Below are 22,350 nucleotides of genomic sequence, written 5' to 3'. Positions count from 1 at the left end.
GAAAAGATGAGGCTTAAATTAAAGACCTGTGGGACATCCTAAGATCCTCATAGAAAAAGGTCATTGGAACATGATCTGTCATTTAAAATGGAACAATTAAATAAGTGCAACAACCTATGTGTTTGATGACCAGCACATTCCAAGTATATTGTTACCTCACTTTCTATGCACCCACATTTATTTTGGATGTAAATCAAACCTGCAATAGAAGTATTCTTTGTTCTTTACAAAGCTGTCATGAAGTGCTAATGACATTGACACAGGTATTCTTTAGGTTCTTTCAATTCTTCCACCCCTAACATTCCCTAAAAATATAACAACTATTAAAATTTTAGCACAATATAACACAGGATATTTGAAAATAAAATTCTGATTAATAAAACTGGTTAATATTAATTGAGTGCACATGATACGCCAGGCATTATTCCAAGTATAGTACTTATTGGGAAGATAGAACTATAGATAAGGAAAGACATGAACAAAGATATTAAGTAATCTACCTAAGGATACACAGCTATTGTTCTATGATCCCAGAGAGTCTCTAGTGTCTTTATTTATGATCACTGTACTCTATGCTGCTTATAGCAATGGAAAGGCAACCAAAAATGGGAGAAATATATGCAAGCTAGAAGGCAAATACGTAATATTCTTTATATATAAAGAACTTTTGCAAAACAATATGAAAAAAGTCAGATGCCTTAGTAGAAAAAAGGGCAAAAGATAAGAATAGGCAATTCATACATAGAAACTGCCAAAATGGTTAATAAACTTTTACATTATTAAACCACATTAAAACTAAAGAAACATAAATGCAAACAATGATATGTACTTGTTTTCTGCTAGGTAAATTAGACTAGAAGAAAAAAATGCTGCTCAGGTTTGACAATGGTATGAGGAACAGCCCCTGTTAAACACTGTTAGTGTGGAGTATAGATTGTTGCAACATTTATAGAAAGAAACTTCTCAGTATATAAAGTCTTTAAAATAAGTTTAGTAATTTCTCTTCTAGATATTTATACTAAGTAAATAGTCAAGAGTGAAAACAAACATTCAGGTATAAAGCTATCAACCTCAGCATTATTTAAAATAATGGTACATCTTTATGGTAGAATACCAAACCATCATCAAAATTCATGCCCTTAAAAAATTAATATAAATATAAGATTTCCATGATGTTATTAAATGAAACAGGGGTTTGTATAAAGGTATGGACAACTCGATTCCAACATTATGAAAAGTATATCTATGCATAAAAGAAACACTGGAAGACTGGAGTGTAACTAAGTATTATTCCTGATGATCAGACAACTCATGACTCTCACTTTTTCTGAAACTTCCTCTTCAGTGAAATTGTATTCTCTTATAATCAAAAAAATTAAGTAATATTGGAGTAAATATAGGAAAACATAGATGTGCCCAAACTTTTATAATGAATAAGCTCTTGCAAATTACATTTGAGCATGGACTTTAGCTCTGAAAGTCCTGGCAGAGGAAGCAAAGGGGAAATGAAGTACATATTGTCATTTTTAATAGAAAGAATAAAAATTTCTCTTTCAAAAACACTTTTTCCCTGATATTAAATTAAAAGTGAATCTTATTGACTGTAAGGGACCTTAGGTAACATATTGGACAATGTCTTCACTTTGCCCCTATGGAAGACACAGAAACTTTGTTTAAATGTACAGGCTTCATAGTGGCCCACTAAAAAGGGTAAACACTAAGCAAGTAAGAGTAAATAACAACTTAGAAAAGACATTTTTACAGGGAAGTAAGGTAAAGTAGTAAGCAAATGTTTTCCCTTGGAGTACCTAACCTCTTAATCCAGGGTTAGAGCTTAGAGGACCCTGAGGAACACTTTTGGGTCAAATGCCCTATGTTTTATCTTCAAAGTCATTTAGAGTGAACTGTGTTAATTCAGGGAACAATACTGTAGGCACACAAACAACTCCAAGTTAAATATAATAAAAGTTACAGGACTTTGGGCCTCTAAGAATTCTCTACTGTAATAAAAAGTGTTTCTCCATAATACAGAGTTAGCCTCAGATTAAAGTGAAGAAAGTATAATTTAAAGGGATTTGTGCCAATTCTTCTTTCTGTAATATTTCCTCTATAAGACTTACTACAAAGATAGAAAATCAATGAATGATAACATTTTCAGACTTGAGAAGTTTTAGAGTTTCTGTCATCCAGAGGCAATTAACTTTTAGTAAGCCATGAACACTTCGTGGATTGAACTCGCAAAACCTGTGGAGTCTTGCCCCAGAAATATACATACATGTGCCAAAATTGAAGAAGGTTAAGAATTCCCTCACGTTCATCCATAATTCCCTAGGATAAGAACACCTGAATTAGTTTAACCTTGTTTTCCTGAGAAAACCTTAGAGCGAGATACATTATTCTACCTAAATGAACAATATTTCTTAGTTTTGCAAAATTAGTCCCTTCACATGAGTGACGTAACTCATCCAAGATTATAAAGCAAATTAAATGGCAGATCCAGGATAAAAATCAGGTCTTCTAATTCCCAGGACAATCTTCCTTCTCCCACATCTTTCGTTCACTTAGATTTTAAAACCTGCTCAGTTTCCCACAATGCTGGTAGAAAGGAGGATCTCTATAACACACTTAGGCAAATCCCATGGAGGACTGCGGTATCTCCTGGGAAAGCAACACTGAAAAAACTTGGAGTAAAGTTAGGTTAAAAGGGATATGCTAAGTGATATATGAACCAGTTTTCCAATGGACAAGAATTTATGTCAGCATCATATCCAGTTTAGGCAGTTCTTCTTGAATTAATCTTGGGCTGGTTTCTGATTATGGTCAAAGCATCTGAAAGTCAAGCATAATGTCTTACTCTGGTTTGGGAAGCAGTTGTGAATCAAAGCCCTCCAGCAACCCCAGAAATAAGGGTGATGATATGTCTGAAAATAAGAAGGGTGAGGCATAAAGATCAACCATATCAGAGCCCTGCAACTTATTTTCATGATATTAATAGTAAGTAATCATTATTTTCTTTACTTGCCAGGAGGAATCTGTGACTCATGAGCAAAAGAGAACTATAGGATGCTTTTGTGTCTGAAAACACAGACAGAAAATTTAGATCTTTCCGGTTATTTAACAAAACAACTAGGTTGAATAGTCCTATCAGTGGACCACGTGGTTTTTTGTACACTGGTTTTGGCTGGAAAGTCCCCCATGACTACCCTGTTTATGGGAATCCTATCATCCTCCTAGGTCCATCTCACATCTCATGCTACCCAGAGACACTGCCCCAAATATCCCAGCCCAGGCTCATATCATTCTTCTGAGCAGTCCCTATGGTACATTTATGTAGGACATAATTCAACAATATTTACCTACTGCTTAATAGATCTCACTAACTGCTTCATGAATCTTGTTTCTCCACCAGATTATAAGGTATTCAAAGGCCAGAATCATGTTCCCAGTGCTGCTTCCTACTGTGCACTCTGATGGTATTCAAAACTTGTTTGTTGATTGACCGATTAAAATGAGAATATGGCCACTGTCCTGCCTGAATCTGGTTCAGCAGCATTCTCTTCAGAACAGAGTTAAGCTTTCCTGCCTGATGAACCTCTGCTGATGCTTCAAGATCTGGCTGAAAATGCTACATCCTCTGCAACAGCCCCACTAACAGAAAAGTCCTACTAATTCCTTGGCATACCAAATATCACGATATTTCTAAGGAGATGATGCCTGGAAGAACAGGTTCCCCCCACTCCTAAAATGATTGTTTTAATCCAAAAGTGCATTTTAAATGGTAATCAACATTATCGTACTATCATCTTTACCTGAGAGCTAAGAGAGCCAGTGAAAATTTTCAGAGTAATAAGTTGAGAAGAACTTTAAACATCATTTTAGCTAAATTATGGTATAGCAATATAATAGAATACCATACAGCCATTCAAAATAAGATAGAAATATATGAAATGATGTCTAAAATATAATTATACATGGTAAAAAAAAAAAGCAAGTTGTAATTAAATAATACTGATACTATAATTGCATTTTTATTTTAAAAATGTGTGTATGAATGCACATATATATGCATTCATATGTATTATATATGCGGAAGCATCCCTGAAAAAAAAATCATCAGTCATTGTTCTATCTGACAGTGGAATTTGGAGCCCGGAAAAAGGAGGAGAACTAGGCCTCGAACTTTCACTTTAGGCAATTCAGATTTTGCAGTAAGCATTACCTTTATTACTTACGTCAGGTTAGAGTCGATTTTTTTAATTTTCAAAAAAATTACCAGTCCAAGTCTTTTAACAATGTAACCTCGTCTACCTCTCGCTGCTCCTCCACACACTTGGGACCTCAGACCACCCATGTGACAGATGTTTCCTCCATGCTACTTTGACCAGTCCTCTTTTCTCATCGAGGAATGACCGTCCCTCTCTGGTTTCTGTGGTGAACCCCTACTTGTCCTTCAAAGCCACTAAAATTCTCACCTCCTCTGTGATGCTCCCAGGATGAATTAATTTTTTGCATTTCCGTGTCCTCACAGAACTTTCCACATATCTCTGCTAGAACAGAGATGTATGTATATATGTGTAAAACTACATAAAAAAATTGTATCCGTCTTCCTCACTACCGTGAATTCCTTCAGGCCAGATCTGTCTGTATTTTGTTCATTTTTGGCACTATCTTTTGCAACTCACGTGGAGCTTGGGACACTGTACTTATAGAAATATTTGATGAATGCAAAAACTGCACGTCTGATCCTGAGATCCCTTCTCTGCAACCTTGGACATTCCGAATACCCAGTCAATTCTAGGCAACAACCCAGTTGTTGGTATTCTCAATAAAATGTAGCCTTGGACTCGTAGCCAAAAGATAAAACATCCACTTGTATCCTGTGTATTAACTTCAGATAATTTGATATCACAGCCTACTATAAGTCAACTCAAGGGAACCCTTTTGATTGTATTAATGAAATACAATAAAAATACATGTTCCTATAGAAGACATCATGCAGAGAATCTCAGGCAGGCTTCTTGGATCAACGTGACATAAAATTAGGGTGTCGTTTCCATTAAGTCCATATGTAACAAATTTTCTTTCCATGTTGATATGCAATAAGTGACCTGATTTGAATGACCTCCCTGTTGTCAGTTACACATTGCTTCTGTGTGAGAACTTCATGTCCACTAGCTTCCATTACTGTTTACTGGACAGAAAAATGAATTCCAGGAGTCTCACCACCAACATAAACTGAAATAAAACCAATAACTGCAACGTTGTAGAAATGGCTCTACATACCTTATTATATTTAACTCTCATAAATGTTTCAAGAGGTAGGAATTTTTAACCCTACCTATGAATAAGAAAACTGAGGACCAGGGAAGTTAGGTAATTTATATCAGGTCACAGAGCTACTAAATGGTAAGGCCCAGATTAGACTCCATTCCCTCAGCTCTTCTCATTAAGATATGTGCATATGTCATAATATTAAGCTGCATAACCTCCATCTAAAAGATGTGTACCCATCCAATTTCAAATGAGAGATCTTTCATAGTCATTAACACACCAAACATGGAGGATTAGTTTTGCTGTGGCAGTCACAGATTTTCTTCCTTTTCTATCTCCCTTATTATGTTTCTTATCTATGTATGGCTATCTAGACATACATGTATCTATTCATTCAACGTTCAATGAGCACCTACTATTGACCAGACATTGTAGCAAGCAACTGGAGTGAACCATGAACCTGAAAAGATAAATATGGGTTCCTGTGTACCCAAGGCAAGCTTATTGATATCCAATGATTAGAACTCATTATCAGGTATAGTTAATTTGATCTCAGAGTAATTTTCTATTAAAATTGCTATAAATATGTGAATATTAATAGCCAACATTTATTGAGGACTTACTTATCTTCTAGGCATTGTTCTAAGAGTTTTACTGTAACTCATGTAATAGTCACTGTAACTCCATATATTTGGTGGCTTTTATTAATCCCACTTTAAAGATAAGGAAAGTGAAGTACAGAGAAATATGATACCCAAGGTCAGACAGCTAAGAAATGGCAAAGCTAGGATTAAAGCCCAGGCTATCTGAACACAGAATGCTTGACCAATTATTTTATACACTCTCTCCATTTAATATATTGGACGCTGACTCTGGGGTCATCAGGATGAATAAGGCATCATTCTTGTCCTCCAGGAGTTAATGAAAAAAGCAGGCAAACAAACAGGTAGAGCAATATAGAGTGGTAAGTGGGATGATAGGACGGGTGTGCAGGGAGGTGCAGGCACACAGAGAAGAGGTCCTGACGGCGTTTGCAATAACCCATCTACTATCTTCATGTAGACACAGTCCAGACTCTTGTCCTATGTCCAGGATTCATTCAGTGCCCAGAGATCTTGGTAAAGGAGAAAGATGGGAGAGGGAGAGACAAGAGGAATGATCAAGGAAAAGAGGGAGAAAGATCTTGAGAAAGGAGGCACATAAAAACATGCTTGCCCAACCATAGTCTTTTGTCTTTGTGAGGAATTCCTATCCCTCAGAAATGCATACATGCTTAGAAGAAAATGAGTAACTCTGGTCCTAATTGTTTCCCTACTCTTCTCCATGGTAGCACAAGAAACAGAAACGTTCTCCCCTTTTCACACCCCTCAGTTATCCTGAGAGGTAACATGATGAAAATCAGGGATCCTAGGAAAGAAAATGTACAAGTCCCTGCTACTCCAATATGTGGATGCACTCCCGATAAATCATGTAAATTATTTTGTCAGCCTTTTACATTGAATTTTCAGGTTGTTTTTAGTTTTCTGCAATTATAAATGATGCTAGATTGGATATTTTTATACTTGCATTTTTGTACACCTTTTGACCGTTTCCTAGAAAAGATCCCAGAATGGAATTACAAATTCAAAGGGTATATCCTTTTTTTAAACTCTTAATCCATATGGCAAAAACACTTCCCAAAAAGTAGTGACAAATTATATCCCACGGAGTATATTTGGGAATGCGTATCCGATCACACTTTCTCCAGCATTACTATACTTTTAAAACCTTTATTTTATTAGGCAAAAATGTAAGTTTTTTCATTTAACTTTCATTTTTGGATTACCAGTGAGGTTAAATATAGTTTATAAGTTTATTAATCAAATGTATTAATTAAAATGATGCATATAAACCTAGTAGATGCTCAATAAAGCCTAGTAGATGCTTAATTTTTTAATAATGAGTTTGAACATGATTTCATGGTTTCTGGCTGTGTACATTTCTTCTTAGAATTTTAAATTTATTTATTTTTCTCATTTCCCTATTGAAGTTCAGTGGTTTCTCTCAGTGAGCTTTTTATATATTAGATATACTGAACCTTTGTTTTGAAGAAATGTCCAGGCTTTGAAGGATTATTGTCACTTATGGAACAATGGTATATAAAGGCATTATGCTTTACAAATATGACACTTTTTATTTGTCTCACTGATAAGGAAACCGAGGCTTAAAATGTGTTATCTGTTTCCTCTTTTTTAGGTAAAACTTTTTATACAGTCAAATGCATAAGTCTTACATGTACCATTTCATGAATTCTGACATATGTACGCACCTGTGTCACACAAGTTTTTATTAAAATATAGAATACTGTAACACTGAAAAATTCTTTTGCATGCTTTTCTAGTCAATATTGCCTTTAACCTATCCTAACCTTGAGAGGAAACCATTTTTCTGGTTTAGAACTTCATATAAATGGAATTATACAACATGCACTGTTTTTAATTCTGGTTTCTTTCACCCAGCACCATACCTTGGAGATTTATTCATGCTTTTGTATCTGTCAATGGTTTGGGATATTAAAAGTAATGGCAAAAACTACTTTTGCACCAAGCCTATGCAATGACATGAGTTGTTGTGGCTGAGTAGTATTCCATTGTATGAATATACCAATTTGTTCATCCATTCACCTGTTGATGGATATTTGAGCTACTTCCAATTTTTTACTATAATAAATAAAGCTGACATAACATTCTTGTACAAGTATTTTGTGAATAAATGTTTTATTTCCTCTTGGACTTTATACATAGGATGGAATTGTTGAGTCATAGGGTATGTGCATGTGTAGTTTAATAATTAACTGCCAGATCTTTTTCCAAAGTTGTTGTACTCATTTTCCCTTTTTCAACAGCACAGGAAAATGTGCAAATATTATTAAATTATTTTTAAAAGCAATATGAAAAAACATGAGTGTAGGATAACCCTGTTAACCTTATTGTGTACTATGTATTACATAGTACATAATAAGTAGTATTATTACTTATTAAGTAATAATGCATACATAGTACATACATAGTTATGTACATAGTAATACATAGTACATACATAGTATATATATATGAAAAAGGCTAGACACATCTTTTCAATTGTTAATAGAAATAATCTCTGCATACTAGGTTACAAATAATTTTCACTTTTTTTCTTGCATTTTTCTAACTTGCAGCATCATGTATTACTTTAAGACATTGTAAATTTGTTTTTCTAACTACAGGAAAAAGAAATGACAGTAGACTACTGGTTCAAAATACTCTCTTCTATCCAACAAGGCCAAGAGATGCAAAGGATTAATCATGAACCCAGTTGCCCAGAGGAGGAAAAAAAAAAATCTGTTGTAGACGGAAGAAGCAAGAAGTTATATGGTAAGCTTCATTCATAATTCACAGAACTGTTCCTTGTGCAGGTCTTTTCTTGAATGCTTGAATTTGTGGTTAGGTAGAAGGACTTCTCTTCCCCTGCCTTTATTTATTCTCTGTGTTTATGTTGTGTTCGAGAACTTTCTGCCTAGACAATAAGTCCTGTGTCTTGTTATTCTGAGGCAAGAGCATAATAGATGCTCACTGTGCTTGTGAAAATACTGGACACTTCGTGGAAAGTGCATTTGACATGGTGGCCGTGTCTAAAACATAGTCATACCATTAATATCAATAACGTAGAAATTAAAGATACAATGGAATGCTTTCACACAACATGAAAAATACCCAGTTACACATTGCATTGGAATGCAACTCCCCACTGCAGGCACAAGGAGGCTACTTAAACTTGAGAAACTACTTGGAAGCCATTCTCAATGTGATTATTCTTTATCTTCAAACAGAAACTCAGATTACAAGGAGTAACTTTTCCCTCAAGGAACAGTATCAAAAAATTTTAAGTAGACCATATGGCATTTGTCAAATGAGAGGGGGGGAAAATCTCCCACTTCTCAGGGATATTTATTTTACCTGTCAGGTCTTTAAAGGAGAGATTATATATAATATCTCTTTTAATCTTCACACACAAAAAGGTATTCAATCTGCCTACCTGTCTCTGTGGAAGTGTGAACCTAGACAATAAAATTGCTTTTCTCTTACAGCATAGCATAGCATAGTTAGATACTTTTTATGAAGCTACCCTAAAGCAGGATGTTGAGAACCATGCGCAGGGATTTCAAAGTTTACTTCTTCTTCTAACTGGAATGCTGTAAAATCAGAAAGTTGTTAAACAGAAATAATATGGTAAAAAGAATGCAGATTCTGGAGCCAGAATCCTGCTTTGCTTCTTACTGACAATATGTCCTAGTACAAATTACTTAGCATCTCTGTGGTTCAGCTTTTTCATCAGTAACATTTTATCAAAATTGTAATTACTTCATATAGTTGCTGTGAAGACTGATGGAGTAAAACTTTGTAAATGAGTGAATTCATGCTTAAAACCATGCCCAGCACATAGTACTTTTAACCAAAGTAAGTTATTATTATTATTATATTTCTTTAGTACATGTCATTCAGATGTTCAGAGAAGTGTGATTCATTCAGAATGATTAAGAAAAAATCTGCTTGAATTAATGAAAAATGTAGATTATAAAATCTTTTTTTTAAATCCATTATGTTACTTTCAAAAAGATAAAGGTATTTAAACTAAAGTAACTAAAAAGTATTAATGCTAAAAGTTTCATAAGGGGCATACTTCAAAAAATGAGTAAGTTAACAGTTTGCTTATAAAGGAACACATCCTTTGAAAAGTGTCTTCTATTAAGTAGGGTAAGTATTCCATCTCATCACACTATTTGCTTGGCTACAGAACAATCATTTCCCCTACAGAAAGCAATTTCATAAAGTAAAAAAGCATCTTTAGGATAATTGATGCTAATCTCCCTCTTACTCAGGAAACCCTCACACCACACGGGACTTGGTGTCACATGGATTCAGTGAAGAAAACTTATACTTCCATCTCAGTCCAGTCCATCTTTAGAAAGTGCTTCCTTAGATTAGGCTGAAGTCTTCTTAAAATGTCCACTCTCTGTCACTGTTTTGTGGAGTTCCACTGAATGAATCATTCCTCTTCGTTTTGATAACAGTTCAAGAATTTGAAGACAGCTGTTGTATGTTTCCCTGAAATCTTCTCCAAGTGTAACAGCCTCATTTTTGTTTTGACTGTTTTTCAATGGCATGACTTTAGATGCATCATCTACCTTGGTCCTTTCCTTCTGGACTTTCTCCTGTTTGACCTTTTTCCTCCTATACTGGGGTTACCAGAACTGAACATGAAACTCTGGGTATATTCTGATTAAAGCCTTGCTTGTTCTGGACCCAAGATTAATCTTGAAGTTTTGGTAGTCATATGACTCTCTTGACTTATACCAAGGTCAGCAGTGCCACCCCCTCTTTTTTGTAGGGTTAAGGGGTATGTATTAGTCAGGGTTCTCCAGAGAAACCAAATCAATATGGTGTGTGTGTGTGCGTGTGTGTACAGAAAGAAAGATTGAGAGACATAGTAATTTACAGGAATTGGCTCACACAATTATGGAGGTTGAGAAGTCTGGACCGGGAACTGCTGAGTGTACAGTTCCATCTGAGTCTGAAGGCTTGAAAGCAAGAAAACTGGGTGCAAGTCCCATCCGAGTCTCAGTCAGAAAACTAGGAGAGCCATTGGTGTAAGTCCCAGTATAAGTCTGAGTGTGAAGGCAGGAGAAGAATGATGCCCCAGCTTAAAAATAGTCAGGCAGAGATTTTTTTTTTTTCTCAGCCTTTTATTTTATTCAGGCTTCCAATAAACCAGATAAGGTCCTTCCACATTGAGAAGAGCAAAAATCCACTTTACATAGTTGACCAGTTCAAATGTTAATCTCATCTAGAAAAACCCAGAAATGTTTAACCAAATATGTGGTCACTCCATGGCCCACTCAAGTTGACACAAAATTAACCATCACAGGGTGCTGTGTGCTGTGTCAGCCATATCTTTCCTACCTTCTACCTCAAGTATTTTTACCCATCTATTACTGTTTTAAGTATATTAATGTACTGTTACATGCATATGCATTTTACATCTACTCCTATTCGATTTTTAAAAATATTTTCCCCAGAGATTCATGTTTTGGGGATCTCAGATACTAGCTCCCTTATCATCATATTGGGTAACACTGTGGAATTTCCATGTATAATACGGCTCAATGAGTCTTCTTCTAATACAAAATATTAAACTGGAAACTACCAAGAAGACTTTCATATAGAAAAAATGCTTGGTTTCCATCCATCCATTAATCAGTTGTTTCTGAGGTGGCCATTCATTAGTTATTATCTATCTAATTGTAGCATCAGTTGCCCTCATATTCATAAGGTCTTAAAGATCTGGAATAAAATTGTGTCATACGTTCTTCTATTTGTAGGATTGCATAATCTTTAGTCAAGTACAGACACATTAGAAACATTGAAATGTCGATATACTATGTCTTTAGCATTTCCCTTGTTGACTAGTTTTGCAACCTTACTGAAAAAGAAGTTAGTCTGGTGTGACCAGGTCTCAGTGGACCCAGTCTAGCCTCTAAGGTTCATAATCTATTTCTTTAATATTTTTGAGATTTTTACCTAGGAACAAACTTTTAAGCCTATAATTAGTAGAATTTGCCCTCTTTTCTGCAAATATCTGTGTAACGCCTGATCAAGTCATAAGTAGACTAATTCATCATTTGTCTTCCCAAAGTTAAATCATACAGTTTATTAAAGCTTCATTATTGATCAAAGAATATTACTTCTTCATGTCTTAGGGTGAATTAATTTATCTGCCCATGATTTTAGATTTGAGATTTCTTGGATATTGACTCAATCATCTAATATATTTGTTGTCACTACCAGATCAGAAAAGAAAATGGGGAGGGAAAATAAAAATGCCTCTTTTACCTAAAGGCAAAGGGCTGAAGTAAATAATCTTCATTTTCTTTTTGTACGAAGTCTGTATAGCTCAGGAGGCTTCATTAAAACACTTGTCTGGGACCATTTTAAGTTTGCTCTTCCCTACTCTGTAATCCCACCATGATAGACTTAAACCTCACCAATATTCATATGTGTAAATCTGATTTTTCAGGATAGTAAGATTTGAAAGATATGCTGCATCAACGAATTAGAAAACTAGATTTCACAAACACATAAAATTGCTTTCATCAGGAGGTTTCTAAAACTGTTAGAAGCCAAAAATGCGGAACAAGAAGGAGCTTCAAAATATAACTGTAACCACAAGTTTATGTGCAGAAACAACTTGCCCTTTGGGACCCTTTGGCCATGTCTCTTGACTACAATTCTCTTCCTGTTTTGGGATTGATTTCAAGACTCCCTATTCTTCCTGTCCTTGCTTGGTTAAACGTTCTCGTCACCCTGGCCTATTTCCTTGATTTCCTAGTTGATTATTTTCTGGCTCATGATCCAGTTCTCTAAATTGGATTCTGGTCAAATTAACTTTTCTCCTCGAAACTTTGGTAGTGATCTTCCACCAGGAAGAAAAACATTTCCTCTCCTGGCTCAGAACAATCAATAATGCTCCCTCCCAGAAAATGAATGTCAATGGCTGTCCTATTCTCCTTGCTGATGGCTCTCATACTTATTAATCCATCCTACATTTTAAGCCTTTATTCTACAAATGAATTGCCAAAAACCAAGTCGCTTTACATAAAAATGAGAATTACAGTAAAATTCAGCTTGTCTAATCTCAGCCCATTCAATTCATCCAGATGCACTACAATAGGACTAACTGTGTGATGATTTAGAAGAGCCATGTTTTGTTTCTCTTTTTGTTTTTATTGTCCTTTGCCCTTAGTGAAGCTGTGGTATACCAATCTAGACAGCTCAGTGGCAAGCACTGAGGCGAAGGCTAATGTGTGCTGTGTTAAATTCAGCCCCTCTTTCAGATACCATTTGGCTTTTGGCTGTGCAGATCACTGTGTCCACTACTATGATCTTCCTAACACTGAACAGCCAATCATGGTATTCAAAGGACACCAAAAAGCAGTCTCTTATGCAAAATTTGTGAGTGGTGAAGAGATGGTCTTTGCCTCAACAGACAGTCAGCTAAAACTGTGGAATGTAGGGAAATCATACTCTCCATGTTCCTTTAAGGGTCATATCAATGAAAAAAACTTTGTAGACCTGGCTTCCAATGGAGATTATAAAGCTTGTGGAAGTGAAAATAGCTCTCTCTATCTGTGCTATAAAGGACTGTCTAAGACCTTGCTAACTTTTAAGTTTGATGCAGTCAAAAGTGTTCTGGACAAAGACCGAAAAGGAGATGATACAAAAGAATTTGTTAGTACTGTGTGCTGGAGGGCACTACCAAATGGAGATTCCAATGTGCTGATTGCTGCTAATAACAGTCAGGGTACAATTAAGGTGCTAGAATTGGTATGAAGGGTTAACTCAAGTCAAATTGTACTTGATCCTGCTGAAATACATCTGCAGCTGACAATGAGAGAAGAAAAAGAAAATGTCATGTGATGTCTGTCTCCAAAGTCATCGTGGGTTTTGGATTTGTTTTGAATATTTTTTCTTTTTCTCTTTTCCCTCCTTTATGACCTTTGAGACCTTGGGAATACCCAGCCAACTCTCCATCATCAATGTAACTCCATGGACATTAATGCTCTTGGTGATGTGGTTATCTAATTTTTGTGGTAGAGAAACAAATTCTTTTGAATAAAAATAAATAACAAAATAAATAAATAAATAAAAGTTTATTGAGGAAAAAAAAAGAAGAACCATGTTAACTAAAGGTCAGATCTCTGGAATCCTAGTTCTACTCTGTGAGTCCATGACACATCATGTCTTCTCTTCAAGCCTCAGTTTTTTAATCTGTATAAAAATATGGTTCGACCAGAAGGTTCTCAAGGTCCCCATTAACTTTCAAGTTCTTTGGATCTACGGATCTATTTTAAAGTTGTTCATTACTGATTAATAACATTCATGTGATAGCCTGATCCAACTATTAGCAGTATAGAGATGTAATCACAACTTTGGAGGCAATGAAAGAATAGCAGTTCTTAAAGTAACCAAACCAATTTTTTTCTCTCTGTTTTTCCTGTTTGTTTTTCCAGTTCCCCAAATCTTAACATATTATGGTGAAGGAAGCACTCTTTCCTAGTGTTAATGACAGTAAAGACTATTGCAAAATGTCATAACAATGCCTGTCCTCAACTGATCCAGTCCACATTTGCAGATGCAGGAGCTTGAGATAGTCAGCCTAACTTCTGGATGCCTGTCCAAGCCAAACCTCTAAGTTCTTGGACTTGGGCCCTTCTTTTAAGCTGAAATAAAGACTTGCACTTTCTTCCTGTCTTCAAAGACCTTCAAATTTTGGGGTAAAACCAACCCATAAATGCAAATAGACATCCTTTCACACACAATATACACCTGTACCTAGGTTTATACATGTGCCAGTAACTAGAAACTTCATCATAGGGTCATCTACGCTTCCAAAACATCAATAGAAGGCCAATTTTCTAGAATGTGAGGATGACAATTTAAAATGAGCCACATTAATGAGGTTTCCAGGAGGCTTTTAAGCTGTTCCAGTGATGGCTTTGGCTAAAGTGACCCACTGCATAGTTTTGCCCATGATCTGATCACAGTGAGTTGTATTTATTTATGTGCTGTGTTTGAATAGTGGAGACAGTTTGGCAGAGTTATGGATAAGAGATTTAACTGCCGCATATCTTTAAATGCTAACAGCTTTTAACATTTTTTCTATATAACAAGCTATATTTATGAGACAATGAAGGGGTAGGGGTCTGAGGAAATAAAAATGAAGACAGAATAAAGGAAGAGAACAGTAGGGAACTCTGGCCTTGATGGGACTGAAAATATTTTAGAACTCTCAATTTCATTCTACTCTGAAAGCACCAGTTAGTTTTCCAAAAGTTTCCATTCATTATACTTCAGAGTATGATGTAATCCAAAGTTTAAACAATATGTTCATTATATCTCTATTTACACACTCATTCAATCAGTAAACCTACTTGTTGAAAGTATATTTTATGCAGGGCATTATATTAAGCATTGTCGATAGTGTAAAGGTATATAGGACATAGCTCTATCTTTTGACATCTAACTGTCTAATGAGGAGATATAATAGATATGCATAAGACTATAATACATCACTCTGCATTGGCAATTAATTAAAGAAGAGGCATTTTAAAATACACATTAGGATGTAAGAGAATGGAATCCCAGGAAGAGAGAAAAGCATGAGCAAAAATGTGGAGGCAAAAAGTACCAGGCTATTTTAAGGAATGACTGAATCACTGTGTTTGGGTGTTAGAGGAAGGGAGGGGGAAAGTCTTGAAAAAGTATAAGCAGGCTGGAACAAGATATGAATGACTTTAAATCTCACACTGACGAGTCTGGCCTTTTTTACTAGAAATGAGAAGTTAGTGATATTTAGAGCAGGGAAGAGCATGAGCAGAGTGCTGCTTTCAGAAGGAAGACTCATCTCGAGGCAAGGTGAGGAACTGATTGGAGTAAGAAAGTTTAGCGCCATAGTGACCAGTGAAGAGGCACTTTCAGTTGGCTCAGTGCAGGTAATAATGGCATCATCTAGGTGGATAAAGATTGGAAGGCAAAAAAATTAATAAGTACAAGAACAGATGTGGACCAATCAAACACCATATATGTAGAACGAAAGAGGAGTTACAGAAGGGTCTGGAATTTTAAATGGGATGGCAGAAACAATGTAGATCCATTGAGGGACAATTAGTAAGTGAGGGATGTTAGTAGACTTAATTTTAAACACACAGGGAATTAAGACAATATTTCTCTACGTGCTTATGAGAAATCTCCCTTTTCAAACTTAGACTTGAACTGGGAAATAAGAAAGTCTGGAGATACCTTCTATTGTTTGTTTATAAACCCATTCTGAATTCGAAACAAGAAGGAAAATAGATGCACTTCGTGTTTTTTTTGGCTAGTCATCAATTAAACTGATGATCCAACACCATTTACTTCCATTGCCTTATCCACCTTGCTGACAATAGTAAAAACAGAGCCCAAAATGAGTCCAAGAAGCGTATCCCACCTCCGCTTGTACAAGACTGCAAGTGATAGCTTGAGAACAACCAGCAATGGAAGAGAACACACCCAGTATAGATTGAGAAGGCTAGTATCAAACCCAGAAAATGACTTTCTATTATCAGTGAAGATGAGAATAAATGGCTCCCTAAGGAAATGGTATGTTCTCTTAATAGCTCACAAATTTTCCAGGTTAGTTTGATCAAGTGGAGCAGAGCTAGCAGGGATACAAATTTATTGAAATGGTGGCAAAGATAAAGCTTCTATGTAAAATAAAATTTAAGATGCAAAAGAGATTAACAACTGGCTTTTTTAAGAGAAAGAAGGAGGGGGGTTACAGCTTGAAATATATCTATTTATGTTCTTACTCCATTCCAGTGTCCAGTTCCTGAAGATCAGAAATAGGGAGAATTTGGTAAAACTCTCAGTCTCCAATTTCTATCTAGCCTGGCCCTGTGTTAGTCTTTCACCCAGACTTCTTAACCCCTACAGCCACTGGGAGAAAAGCGTGTTAGAACAAAGTGAGGAAGCCTGAGAGCTTCTCCTCACTTTCTGGCTGCCCTTCAGCAAATAGGGTTCTGATAGGGACAGAAGCATGCACTCTGTCTCCTATTTGGAGTTGGTTGTAGGAAAGAATCTGCACACATAGGCAAACTGCAACTCCAGCACACAGCTCTGGTTTGGTTCCAACTGAAGTCAGTTGTCCCGTATCCTCTGATTGCAACACATTGTAGGGAAACCATCAGTGCTCTTCACTCAGATGTTGTCAGCCAAGACGGATCCCAAAATAACCATGATGGTCCCAGAGGGTGAATGGAACCCACACTTCCCTTGGTTTTCCAGTGACATTTAGAAAAGTTTTCCTCCAGCTTCAATAGGTGACTTATCTAAGCAATGACTGGAGCGATTTCAAATTAATTAATGTTCATAGTTATTAACACCATAATTAAAAAGTTGGGCATTTGTTCCATTAATGTGATATTAATGACACTGGTGATTCATAACATGAATCCCAACTTACCTTTGCATCCCAGTTTATGGTGGACAGCTCACTTCCACAGACGTTGTCAACCCCATTTGCCAACTCAATTCTCTGTTTATGTTATCTCCATCTTCAGAGGAGAAGACCCAGTCTCAGAGAGGTTAAATGATTGTCCCAAAGTTTCACGGTTGCCAAGAGGCAGAACTGAGGCTTTAACCCAACTCTTCTAACTCTGAATCCCTTGCATTTTTCTCACTGCACCACAGAGTAATTATAGGGCATGTTTATCAAGTGGTGTGTGCACCAAGTCGAAAATCCCATTTAACTTCTAATTGTTCCAAACACACCCTCACCACTGGGCTAGTTCTGTTGGGGGGGAATATCAGTGAGTCTGGTGGATTGTTTGGGTTGTTGTATTTTATATATATATGTAATATATATACACACACATATGTGTATATTCCATTAGTTCTGTCCCTCTAGAGACAGATATCTCTCTCTACATCTATCTATATCTATCTATCTATCTATCTATCTATCTATCTATCTATCTATCTATCTATATGTAGAGAGAGGAGTTTAAGTATTAACTCACACGATCACAAGGTCCCACAATAGGCCATCTGCAGGCTGAGGAGCAAGGAGAGCCAGCCCGAATTCCAAAACTGAAGAACCTGGAGTCCGATGTTTGAAGGCAGGAAGCATCCAGCATGGGAGAAAGATGTAGGCTGGGAGGCTAGGCTAGTCTTTCATTTCACATTTTTCTGCCTGCTTATATTCTAGCTGTGCCGGCAGCTGATTAGATGGTGCCCACCCAGATTAAGAATGGGTCTGCCTTTCCCAGCGCACTGACTCAAATGTTAACCTCCACTGGTAAAACCCTCACAGACATACCTGGTGTCAGTACTTTGTATCCTTCAATCCAGTCAAGCTGACACTCAGTATTAACCATCACAGTTGTTTTTTTTTCATAGCAGTCAAAATGCCCAGTTGAGCCAGTAAGGTTTTTTCACCTTAAGTGGATTACTTGGCCATGTATTCATTCAGTATAAAACAAATATTTACTGAATGCCTACTATGTTTTACACATAATGCTAAAATTTTCACACAATTTTCTCCCTGTGACTTAGGTTAAAAAATTCATCCAAGTTGAAAATGTTATACACTTCTTTTTGCATTTATTTTCTAGTGTGATAAAGTCAGTTTAGGCTGGTAAACCTTCCTTATTTCTCCTCAGGAGAAAAAAAAAATGTATTTGCATTTAAGGAGGTTCCCCCTCATTTTTCAGTTATGTTCATCGCTATGACCCACTTATTTAGGTTCTTTGGAAAAGGAGAATTCACCTTCTGTGGGTCACCCTATTAATTACTATTGTAAGGAGCTGATTTATGGCCACAGAGCCCTTGCAGGTGTTTGAGAATGGTGCTCCACAATGGGAAATGGAAACAGGGTAATCAATAACCACCCTGAGACTCCTGCTTTAAGGCTGTCCTTGAAGATGTGCTGTGGATCTTTTTCCAGCATGTCTGATGAGCAATCCTTTTGCCGGCAAGGAGCCCTGTGGGAGGAGGAGTAAATATTGTCTTTAGACATGGCACAAGGACCAAAAGACACTGCCAAGACATCAATACTGAGAGATCACAGAGGACTTGTTGGTGAAGGAGGGAGGCTGGACACAGGTGGGAAGGTGAGATTTCTTCTTTTGACTGCTGAGATCACTGGACTTGCAGTCAGAAATCTGGGTTCCAGAGCTGGCTCTATCCTTTATCAGAAAAGTAACCTTGGACATGTTACTTAATCTGTCCACGCATTAGTTTTCACCTCTGTGAAATGAGTATAGTGATAGTACCTACACAATGTAGAGATTAGGTGAGATAGTCACAGATAATCTTTCTGTTCCAGGAAGTGGTTTCATATAGTCTTAATGATGCTTTTTCTCCCATTCTCTCCTTTTCATGTGAACTATGACTTTGGTGATGGCAGGACCATGCCATAAATAATGCTGTCTTTAGGCCTTGGCACAGGGACTGGCACACGGCAGGCGATGAAAGGTCTTTGTGAAAGATGGCATGCATCTTCCCTTCCCTTGTCTTCCTTCTACTTGCTTTCGACTTTGCCCCCTCTTAATTACCAAATACATGTTGAATTTATGAGGGAGCAGCAGGGAGGGCTACTTTGGACAGGATCATTACTCCGCTCCCTTTCACTGCAGGGCCTTTTCCCTAGGCTAGTCAGAGAGCTATTTGAGCTAGTTAGGTATAAGACCACTGAATAAGAATGTTGACTCCAAACGAGGCAGCTACATCCCAGTTCTTCAGCTTAAAAGTGGCTATTGCGGTGCCTTAAATAAGTATAAATCCTGACCAAAAGAGAGCAAAAAGTTTAGCCTGGCTGAATTCTGAATCCAACCGTAAACTAGAAAAAGAAGGAGCGGGAAGGCTCACCATGAGGCTGTATCAATAGCCCCAGTGTGAGAAGGCTCAAAGAGTCTGGCCTGAAGCTTGAGCTACCACAGCAGTGAGATGATTTCTAATTTTAGAAATATTAAATAACTGATAATGATATGACCTTGTTAAAGAACCATGTTAGGAAAAAAAGGGACACTGTTCAAAATAGCCTACACTTTCCCAGCTGAAGTTTCCAGGTAAAACGTGGGTTCACCACCATAATGTAGGTTCCAGATGATGAGACACCCCACATTGCAAACAAATGTGGCAAGGCCAAGACTCCTGTGTGTCCTGGAAGATACGCATTTTCAGCAACCAGCGGGGTGACTCTTACATCCTTACCATGTGAGAGAAGTATAAGCACCGGAAAATCAAAGAAATAGGACTGGGTCCTTGTTCTCAAGGGGTGTGAAGTCTAGTCACCAGCCTAATGGTGACTCCAAGATATCCTAATTTTAATATATGAAGCTGTGATACAGTGCCCAAGACCTGACTGGGGAAAAGCAGCCTCATGCAATGCCTAGAAACGTCTGAAACATTGCTGCTGGCATCCTATGAAGCAGGAATCTGAAATGCAAAACCTAAATAAAACCAGCAGGCTTCACTCTGGGAGGACAGACAAATGGAAGATGCAGCAACCCTGGAAGATGAACAGAACCCCGGATAGTTTCCCTATCCTGCCCAGTGCTGTAGATAGACACCTCTAAGGCTTGGCTACCTCAAGGATCATTAAATGCTTTTAGCAAAACTGTCTCTGAGGAGCAACCAGCTTTGAAAGCCAAATTGAAAAATGTCCATCTGATCTTGTAATTGGAGAGAAAGTAGGATCTGTGCCATGATAACACATTAGAGTCATTTGGAGATGAAAGAAAGGAAAGGGTGGTCTCATAATTAGCAGGGACCTGAGAGTACAGAGAGGGGATGCTTCTGGAGTCAACACTGGAATTCACTTGGCATCAGATGCCATCAGTCCCTCCCTGTGTGACTCTAAATACAAGAAGAATTTGCTGAGTACACCTTGGCTAAATTTTATCTGAGTTTCTTCATGTCAACAATACTTCCAACTATACAGTTTAAAACAGTGGTCCTCCACAGGGGGAAGTTTTGTCCCCCAGGGGACATTTGACAATGGCTGGGGACATTTTGGATTGTCCCCACTTGGAAGATATTTTCTACCGGCATCCAGTGAGTAGAGGCCGGGGAAGCTAGCTATTAAACTATTGTAAGACAGCCCCTCACAAAAAAAGAATTATTCAGCCACAATGCCAACAGTGCCGAGGTTGAGAAGCCATAGTGGAGAATAATGAATATTTTCTGAACTGTCATCATTTTCGGGATTCTTTTACTTTTATACCTTGAAAACAAGGGAATTGGTTTACTTATCATCACTACAGTAATAGAAAAGTGCCAACAATTAAGAAGATGCTCCAATAGTGTTTACTCTTTTTTTTTTTTTTTTTTTTGGCCGGCCAGCGTGGGGAGTCTGATAAACAGAGACCTTGGACAAGAGGTGAAGGGGCTTCTGCAATACTGTCAGAGTCAAATACCTTGAGATTTCCTTTTGTTCCTGCATCTGAGGCCATCAAAGCCCTCTCCAGACCTCACAGCCTGAAATAATGTTTTGGAAAAGCCAAACACAAAGATATGTGATTTTTTTTATCTGCTGAGAGTGGGTGGGATCACTCTACTGTTGAGAAAGATCTTTCTAAATAGTAGATTGGATTATGTTACTCTCTTCTTGAAGCTTTCAATGACTGCCCACAGGACAATATATTGCACTGTTCTTCCCCATCTGACTCCTACCATCTCTCCAACCATCCCATCTTCTGGATCTTCTCAACTCACATCATTTACCCCAGTTATACTGGATGTCTTATCTTCCCCAGGATGCAATTGTCCCATCACACTCTTTTCTTGGTTTTAAACATGGGAGTGTTCCCCTGCCCACAAGGTCCTCCACCCTATTTTCCAACTAACTCCTAGCTATCTGCTAAGAATGATCTCAAATGTCCACCTTGGTTTAGAACCAAGAAAATGGTTCTAAAACCATTTTCTTACCTGGTCCCTGCTCCTTCCTAATATCTGGTGCCCTTCCCAGAAAAACCTATATCTGCCTCCAATATAATACCTACTATCCTGAATTTCAACGAATTGTGCATCATCTCTAGGCACTTTGAAGAGAAATGGTTTCCTGTTAATCTCTGTATGTACCTCAACCCTTCCAGGCCCTTCCAGGTATGATGCAGGGCTTGAGTCCCTAACAAGATTTCAACTACTATTTGGGAAAGAATAGAAGAAAAGTACAGGGTGGAGGAGGGCAGGGGGAGGAGGCAAACAAGACAAGAAAGGAATGATGATGGAAGGAAGAAAGTGGGAAGCAAGAAAACAAAAGAAAAAGCAGGAGGGAAGCAAGTAGACTGGGAAGGAGGAAAGAGAAAGAAGGAGGAAAAGGGAGACGGGTAGGGAAGGAAAGAGAAAGAAGGAAGAAGGAAGGGAGAAGGAGAGACCAAAAAGAGAGAAGGAAGAACTCTGTTAATATCTCTTGCTTAGAAAAGATTTCTCTGCTCTCTCTGACTTGAGTCAAATCCCTGCATTA

General features: G+C 37.4%; 1 protein-coding gene across 1 annotated transcript; it reads left to right on the top strand.

The window, feature by feature from the left end:
- Positions 1–2,845: 2,845 nt before the first annotated feature.
- LOC112607693 (E3 ubiquitin-protein ligase COP1-like) lies at positions 2,846–13,998 on the top strand. The gene is made up of 2 exons (XM_025358864.1): positions 2,846–2,936; positions 13,090–13,998. Exons 1-2 carry the CDS (start codon positions 2,846–2,848, stop codon positions 13,674–13,676), a joined length of 678 nt encoding a protein of 225 aa, XP_025214649.1. The 3' UTR covers positions 13,677–13,998.
- Positions 13,999–22,350: the final 8,352 nt, after the last annotated feature.

The sequence above is a fragment of the Theropithecus gelada genome, chromosome 15 (assembly GCF_003255815.1).
Source record: "Theropithecus gelada isolate Dixy chromosome 15, Tgel_1.0, whole genome shotgun sequence".
Lineage (NCBI taxonomy): Eukaryota > Metazoa > Chordata > Mammalia > Primates > Cercopithecidae > Theropithecus > Theropithecus gelada.
This window is presented reverse-complemented; position numbering and strand designations above follow the sequence as displayed.